At 36.8% G+C, this 9,135-nt stretch overlaps 1 protein-coding gene across 1 annotated transcript; it reads right to left on the reverse strand.

Moving 5' to 3' along the window:
- Nucleotides 1-6,920: 6,920 nt before the first annotated feature.
- On the reverse strand, nt 6,921-8,313 carry LOC135628262 (plasmodesmata-located protein 8-like). Its single transcript, XM_065134861.1, has 3 exons — nt 7,475-8,313; nt 7,278-7,379; nt 6,921-7,177 (listed from the first exon to the last, which is right to left on the reverse strand). Exons 1-3 carry the CDS (start codon nt 8,193-8,195, stop codon nt 7,173-7,175), a joined length of 828 nt encoding a protein of 275 aa, XP_064990933.1. The 5' UTR covers nt 8,196-8,313; the 3' UTR covers nt 6,921-7,172.
- Between the last annotated feature and the right edge of the window lie 822 nt (nt 8,314-9,135).

Here is a 9,135-nt window from a genome sequence, read left to right on the forward strand (position 1 = left end):
AGTACCGACTCATTCTTAACAGTTAGTATTAGAGCCACATTATTTCTCATTTGGTTTAACACCCAAGAGAAATAGCTCTTTTCAGATTTTAAAAAGGTTTTTGTATCATTTGTCCTCGTATGTTCAATAGGATGGACTATATTTATTAGAAAACTCGAATGAGAGTTTTCTTGCTTTCTATAAATTTAAACTTATGGAATATCATTGAAAACATATTTCAAAAGTCTTCTACTCCAATGATTGAATGGAATGATTTGGAGAAGAAAATTTTTTCTTTAAATGCTAGAGCTATGAATGCTCTATTTTACGCATTCGATAAAAATAAATTCAATCGGGTTTCTACTTGCAAAATGGCTTTTGACATTTGGCACACACTCGAAATCACATACGAAGGCACTAGTAGAGTTAAAGACTCTAAAATAAATATTTTAATGCTTGATTTTGAATTATTTCATATGGAACCAAGTGAAACTATTGGAGACATGTATACCCATTTTATGGATGTCGTCAATAGTCTAAAAGCTCTTGGTAAAAGTTTTTTGAATCTTGAACTTGTGAATAAAGTTTTACGATCACTTTCTAAAAATTGAGATTTGAAAGTAATGATTATTCAAGAATAAAAAAACTTGAACTATTTTCCTCTTGAAGAACTTATCGGGTCATTAATGACCTGTGAAATGACATACAAGGTACATGATGAACTTGATGAACATGAGAACAACTTTCCAAAGAACAGGAAGGATTTGACACTTAGAACAAATGAAGACCACTCGAGCGAAATCTCGAGTGATGCTAAACTCAAACTTCTCACTATAAAATTTAAAAAGTTTATTAAACAAGAATTAAAGAATAAAAATGGACTTAAAAAGAAGTTGTCAAAGAAGAAGAGAGCATCAAGACGGCTTAGAACGAATTGAGTTCATCCGAAGATGAAGAACAAATCAACAAAGGCGATGTGACAAACTATGCCTTAACGACTTTCGATGACGAGGTAACCAAAACCCCTTCGGTTTATTTTGAAATTACTTGATATATTTCATGAGTTATTTTAAAATTAGTTTAGAAAAATTATAAGTAAATTGTTAATAATTGGGATCATGCTAATAGTTTTGAAAATGATAATGACAATTGCATATTTTATGAAAATATAACAAAATGTTAGATATAAATCTAATGCTTATACATCTAACATGATTAATCTAGTGTATCATGTTGATTTCTGTATTGCTTTTCAATTTTGATTGAAGATGCCTTATGTTCAATGAAATCATACTTGATATTTTAATGAAAATGTTAAGAGGTTTAAAATCAAGCTTAATGATTTCATATTTTGAAATTATGCATGTTGATCTTTGTAATGTATGGCTTATTGAACTTATTGTAAGGAAAGTTTTTTTTCGGTTTTAAACGTCGATGCATGTTTTTATTTGCATAAAAAATTGAGCATGCTTATATGAAATCAATCATATGAATTGAAACACTAAAAAGAGGAAAGCCTTCTCCTTGAAAATTTTTTTTTCTCTACTTTATCGATTTTTCAAAACAATATTAATGAATCTATTTATGTTACTTTTAATGAATCTCTTGCACAGTGATTTTGATGATCATTTTGGATTTGATAATTTATTTTCATATTTAACTAAATACTTGATTTATTCATGTTTACGACATAAGATATATTTTATATGATTCATTTTGTTCTCGTATGATCTTATCGTCTAAAGAGAAAAATTATCTAAAGGAATCATGATTATTCTTATGATTACAACTTGAAAGTTTTGATGATTGAATATTTTATATGCATGAATTGAGATCTTGTTCTCCTATGATTCTTTTTTCTATTCACCAAAAAAGAAACTTACTCTAGTAACCCATGATATTCTACTTGACATCTTGATAATTTATGACTTGAGTTTTGTTATGTATTATTCCCCTCTTTTTCTTTCTTATTTATGATGACAAAGGGGAGAATCTCTTAATGTCATTTTGAATCTCTTATGATTTTAATGATTTGATGATTTGAATCTAAATAAGATTTTTCCAATCGAATTATAAACCTTCTCTTGATTTCTTAACATGAGATATTTCTATGAATTAAGACCTTGTTTTTGAACTCCCATATCTCTTTTTATTATTTGCTAAAAGGGAAAAGAATTATAATATTATATTCTTCCCTTCTATTTGACAATGACATAGGGGGAGCAAATCTTGCTAGCTTGCTATATTGTATTCTTTTTCAAAAACTTGCTAACCTTCGTACTTCAAAGAGAAGTAACACTCGCAAAATTGCTAGTCTGTATGTTGTAAAATGATATAAAATTTTACTAGATTGCACTTTGCAAAGTAAGTAAAAAATTACACTTCTCAAAAGAGAAAAATATGCTATCTTACACATTTAATAAGAGTTTGTTAGCTTGCTAGCAAGCTTGCATACTTCAAGAAAAAGGAAAAGTTACTAGTTTGCACATCATAAAGAGAAGCAAAAAGCTTGCTCATCTCAAAAGATACAAAAAATTTATCAACTTTTATATGTGTAAAATTTGCTAGCTTGCATGTTCCAAAATTATGTAAAACTTACTAAATTTGCTAGCTTGTAAATTACATGGAGAAAGAATTGCTAGAAACGTAAAAATGCTATCTTGTAAATTACACGGAGAAAAGAATTACTAGAAACACAAAAATGCTAGCTTGCACGTTTCAAGTAGATGCAAAAACATGCTGTCTTGCATATATCAAGAGATGTAAAAATTTTATAAAAAACTTGCTAGCTTGCATAATGATATATCCAATGATGAAATTATGCGATAATATATGATGTTTCAAAAACTTGAAATTATATATCAAAAACTTGCTAGATACATTTCTCCTTTTTATTGATGAGAAAGGGGGAGAAGATGTGATGATGAGTTGAATCATGCGTGGTAGAATATAATATACTTTGATATTTTGATATCACGATGATACTTATAATAATGATGATGCATATGATGATACCATGATGATACATATAATAATGATCATGCATATGATGAATGCAATACTCATGATTTTATTATGATTATGTATATGATGTATTGCATATGATGTAAATCATAATTGCTTTGACTTGAATTCAAGGTTCTATCAATATGGCATATTGATAGGGGGAGTTAAGATTAACTCCATCATCAATTGGTTGTTATAATCAAAAAGGGGGAGATTGTTGAATCTCGAATTTTGATGATGAAACCAATTGATAGTATTTATCTAATGTGCATTTAAGTGATGCAGGACTAGCTTCGATCAGAAGAGGCAAATCGATTAAAGCAGGAGGAATCAGATATTGGGTCGGAGCAAACATGTTAGAAGATTGGACGTCAGGCTGGAGGATCGATCGACGTGTCGACAGAAGGCTTCGGTCCGGTGAATTTAGGCATCGGGCCAAGAAGATCGGACATTGCGCCAAAGAGATTAATGTTGCGAGAAGACAATATGCTGATTGAACAATACGCCAAAGGAGAGGAAGAAACGCCGAAGGATCTGACGAAGCACCGGAGGAACCAATGACATACCGGACAACATATAATTCGCTTGTAATAGATTATGTCTAGATTAAGTTAGTTTAGAGTCTAAATGAGTCGGTTTAGAATATAATTAGACTAACTCAATTAAGGGCCAATTGGGCCCAAGTTTAGGCTGTGTTGGGCCAAGTGAAAAGGCCTAAACAATGACCCAGCATGTGGAACCGTTGTGGCATAGTCTCCGAGACTGTGTTAGGCGGTAGTACCGCCTAGACTCAGTCTCTGAGACTGTCAAGCAGTGGTACCGCTAGTCTAGGTGGTGGTACCATCCAGACACAATCTCCCAAGCAATAGTACCGCAAGATTGGGTGGTGGTACCGCCCAATGCAGACAATGGTACCGCCCATACATTGAAATCTCGGGGATTTGAATTTTGGCTCCAAGTTTTGAAGCCATTTGGGGTATATAAATACCTTAGCTATTCTTGCATGGAATAAAAAGAAAAGTAAACAAAAACTCTATGTTTCTAAAGTTGAAAACCCTTATAAAGTGTAGAGTCCCTCCTCCTAAAGTTTAGAGATCATTCTAAGGGAGAGTATGAGGGAAACTTTGTAGAAAGGGGTTGTAAATGTTCTCTCCTGAACCTGTAAAAGGAGAATTAAGTTGTAAGAGTAGTTGATCTTCGCCTATTGAAGGAAAATCGTTAGTAGATGCCGATGGCCTCAACGGAAGAGGAATCAGGGGAGTGAATGTAGGTTACGACGACCGAACCACTATAAAATCCGATTTGCATTTATTGCAAACTATCATACTTCTTAATTACTTTAGTTGCACACTCTTACGAACGTGTTTCAAGTTAACATCTTTTCTGAAATTAGTTTTTATCATACGAAGATTTTCGAACCGACATAATTTTATCCGCTACACTAATTCACCCCCCCCCCCCCCCCCCCCTTAGTGCCGACTTGTTCCTAACAGCATCAATGCTAACACAAATGTAGAGCGGCATGAGGCGGGTGATGATGAGGTTGATGACGCGCTCCTCATGGAGGCAGGTGATGTCATTGACCTGTTGGGCAAATCCCAACCTCGACCCAAATCTGGGGTCATCAGAGCTCCTGTCACTCCCCCACACTGCCATGTTAGTTTCGGCATCACATCTCGCCGAACGACTCTTTCATTGCTTTGCATCTATGTTAAAGCCGACGTAGATGTTGAGTAGCACTACTCTACATCTACATCGACTTTGATACATATGTCAAGTGATCATTTCGTCATTCGACGACTACTAATGATGATAAGAACATAAAACATGTGGTGGAAGCCTATGAGTAACAAAATGTAACATAAAACAAATGTAATACTATTTTGTCATAACAATTATTTGTAGTCTTTAGAGTTCAAACATCCAAAAGTTCTAATATAGGTATCCACTATAATCTCTAACTATTTATCCATTACAAGATTGGCTTGTAATCGATTATATCTAGATTAAGTTAGTTTAGAGTCTAATTGAGTCGATTTAGAATATAATTAGATCAACTCAATTAAAAGTCAATTGACCCCAAGTTTGGGTTGTGTTGGGCTAAGTGAAAAGGTCTAAATAGTGACCCAACAGGTGGAACCGTCGTGGTATAGATTCTGAGACTATGATAGGTGGTGGTACTGCCTAGACTCATTCTCTGAGACTATCAGGTGGTGGTACCGTCAGTCTGGGTGGTGGTACCATCCAGACACCCAGGCAATAGTACCGCTAGATTGGGTGGTGGTACCGCCTAGTGCAGGTAGTGATACCGCCCGTATATCGAAATCTCAGAGTTTTGAATTTTGGCTCCAAGTTTTGAAGCCATTTGGGGTATATAAATATCTTAGCTATTCTGGCATGGAATAAAAAGAAAAGTAAACAAAAACTCTATGTTTCTAAAGTTGAAAACCCTTGTAAAGTGTAGAGTCTCTCCTCCTAAAGTTTAGAGATCATTCTAAGGGAGAGTATGAGGGAAACTTTATAAAAAGGAGTTGTAAAGGTTCTCTCCTCCTGAACCTGTCAAAAGGAGAATCAAGTTGTAAGGGTAGTTGATTTTCACCCATTGAAGGAAGATCGTTAGTAGATGCTGATGGCCTCGATGGAAGAGGAATCAGGGGAGTGGGTGTAGGTCACGACGATCGAACCACTGTAAAATCTGGTTTGCATTTATGCTTTGATATTTACATTTATTGCAAACTGTCATACTTCCTAATTACTTTAGTTGCACACTCTTACAAACGTGTTTCAAGTTAACATCTTTTCTGAAATCGATTTTTATCATACGAAGATTTTCGAATCGATGTAATTTTATCCGCTACACTAATTCACCCCTCCCCCTCTTAGTGCCGACTTGTTCCTAACAACATCAATGCCTACACAAATGTCGAGCGGCACGAGGCAGGCAACGATGAGGTCGATGACGTGCTCCTCATGGAGGCGAATGGTGTCGTTGACCCGTTAGGCAGATCCCAACCTCGACCCAAATCTGAGGTCGTTAGAGCTCTTGTCACTCCCTCATGTTGCCATGTCAGTTCCGGCATCACATCTCACCGAACGACTTTTTCATTGCTTTGTATCTATGTTGACGCCGACGTAGATGTCGAGCGGCAATACTCTACATCAACATAAAACATGTGGTGGAAGCCTACGAGTAACAAAATGTAACATAAAACAAATGTAATACTATTTTGTCATAACAATTATTTGTAGTCTTTAGAGTTCAAAACATCCAAAAGTTATAATATAGGTATCCACTATGCTCTCTAACTATTTATCCATAACATTTATATCTTGAGAATTCTAAATCAGACTCACCTCACACCGTGAGAAAGATCTAAATATATAAGCTCACAGAGTTCTTATTATCAGATAATTTTTTTTTATCTTAAAAAAATTCTTTTTTTTCTTTTTCTCTCTTTGACTTGCCATTTTTCCATAAAGTGAACGTGGAAACTAAGATATTCATCTTATCAATTTGTCTATATATCTTATTAAAAATGATCTACAAAAACAAAAAGAAAAAACAACTAATTTCCCAGTTGGTACTTACATAGAAGCTATAATAATATTCTTGTATGTACCATTACTATACTAATCCAAACAATTAAACTTAATCAATTCATCAAGTGGAATCGCAGATGTCTTTGTACATCTCGATATCATTACAAGCTACAGGATGACACCTCGAACTACCATAAAATTATCTTATCTTATCATATTATATAATATGATTCAGTTTTGTAAGATAGAACTATGCAATCTTATCAACTCTATATAAGATAAAAACCCTTAAAATCTCTCCAAAAGACAACTTTAATCTTCACATCAAGTCTTGTTGAAAATAATCGAGAAATTGGCCTCGTGAAGTGATGGAACATTAAGAAAGAAAACACCAATCAAGAATTCCTGTTCCGCTATTCCTTTGGTAGCAAAGATAAAAATGTTTTACAGGTCATGAGTAAAACAGGGACATGTTTGTTTGTGTTAGCTAACAAGCCTGATGATAGTACTGGAAACAGAAGCTCTCTCTCTCTCTCTCTCTCTCTCTCCCTCCCTCTCTGTTTTCTTGCGTGTCCGAGATGAGTGCTAAAAAAGGACTCGGCATCGAGAATATTGGCACGCTGCCACTTGCGAGAACCGGATGGTGGCTAACCTGCGTGTAGGAAGAACATATTCCTTTAGCGCGAGAACTCAAGGATCAAAAGGTGCACAGTAGCAGGGGAAGGGAAGTAAGAGAGAGACAGAGAACTTGCATGTTTTCCTGAGAAAAGAAAGAAAGACTACGATGAGAGCCAGTCCTGCCAGTATGCCCACAATAATTGCCACAGTCCTTCCAATGTCATCCTCTGAGATATCTATCCACCCAGAAAGCATAGAGAGTTAAAAAAGAATTAGAACAGACGAAACAGAGCACGGCTGCATGTAAATAGAAGAAGGATCAGCTGTAGACCTGCAGAGGACGGCAAGTAATGGCCGGAAGCCCAGTATCTGGCGAAGCACTGAGCCAAGTAGACGTCCGCCGCGAGTGCCGACCCGCACGCGTTCTTCAGCTGCCCCACCGCCTGCGCCAGGCACGCCGAGCAGTCGGCGGCGCTCAGATCGCCCAGGCACTGCACGTACCCTTGCACGGTGCCGGAGCTGCTCACCCGGAAGCTCACCCCGGTCTGGAGGTCGGCCAGCACGTCGTCCCGCCGCCGAAAGAACTCCCCGTCGTTACTCGTGCTCGTGCTGCACTTGCGGTACACCATGGTCGTGTCCGGCTTCCCCAGGAAGTCCTCGTTGCTGTACCGAACGAAGCAGCCGTCCAGCTGCAGCGAGGCCGCGAAGGAGGCGGCGCAGACCAGGTTGAGCTGGCCGACCGCGCTCTGAACGCAGGCGGAGCAGTCGCCGGCGTTCAGGTCGTTCCGGCACTGGTAGAGGCCGTAGGCAGCCGCGCCGCTGGAGTCGTCACCGGACTTGTAGCTGCTGTAGGAGGCCTGCGAGGCGCCGGACACGATGGACGTGAGGACGGGGGTGAGGTTGTTCTGGAAGGGGGAGTTGGGATCATACTTGGATGGGGAGCAACCGGCGTAGATAAAGGAGGCAGCTTTGGGTAATTGCCCGGTGGTACGAGGGCAGAGGATGGTCAAGACGAGGAGGAGGCTGGAAATATGGAGCTTGTTGAGGAACATCTTGTTCCCTCCCTAAGCTTGTCCGGCCGGAGAGACTTGGTTGCCTGAGGAGTGTGGTTCTTTTGCCTTTTGTTTTATGGTGGGAGTGGAATTTTGCCTTTCTGTATTCCAACTAATGGAAGGATGGCAAGTGCTCTTTCTGTCCTCACACTTGTTATATATTATATTATATTATATTATATTATATCATTATCCTTAAAATAATTTGAAATATATTTGATTTCATTTTAAATCTTCATTCTTTGATAAAGATCAATAATCTTTTAGATATTAAAAAAATATATATCAAATTAGTTTTTAAATAGTTCTTCTATATACATCATCATAAATCAATATTCAAACTCTTTATTTAACCTTAAATTCGTTCTTCCGAATGCACTCTGTGACCTCTCGCCTGAAGGTGTTGGTCAGCAGTCAAAACTGCAAAAGGCTGACAGCAAAATGATGCCTATGATGCAATCCTGTGCAGGAAGGGAAATGCACATCACACAGGATGGTAAAGAATAGGAATCCAAGGATAAAAAGCTGCTGCTTTATATCAATCATGAGATTCTGGGTTCTCTCAACACTGAGAAAGTAATTTCTTGGTTTATTCTAAAGATAAAAAAAAAACAAAGAATTTATATTTTGAGTTTATATATTCTCGATAAGATTATTAACATAATAAATAATATGAATTGTTGATATTGGATTTCAAGAATTTATATCTCATTGATTTAAGATGATTTACTTGGTGAATTCATATTTAGCTTATGGAGTCGGTTAAGATATTATTAATGATTTAAATGAGTATAGACTGTTAAAAAGGATGTGGTATCCTTGTGGATGAGAGAGAGAGAGAGAAGAAAATAAGTTGAGGGTTGTAATTTTAATGAAATTTTTTATGTCTTAAATTATTCTGACTCTTTCACTTGTGCTTCATTTTTTTATCATTTTTTAT

The sequence above is a fragment of the Musa acuminata genome, chromosome BXJ3-1, assembly GCF_036884655.1.
Source record: "Musa acuminata AAA Group cultivar baxijiao chromosome BXJ3-1, Cavendish_Baxijiao_AAA, whole genome shotgun sequence".
NCBI lineage: Eukaryota > Viridiplantae > Streptophyta > Magnoliopsida > Zingiberales > Musaceae > Musa > Musa acuminata.

Excerpts from the sequence above, each read along its gene's own strand:
- LOC135628262 (XM_065134861.1), bottom strand. The coding sequence starts at position 8,195 with ATGTTCCTCAACAAGCTCCATATTTCCAGCCTCCTCCTCGTCTTGACC. Across the intron at positions 7,380-7,474 it reads TTACTTGCCGTCCTCTGCAG|ATATCTCAGAGGATGACATT; the intron begins GTCTACAGCTGA and ends CTGGGTGGATAG.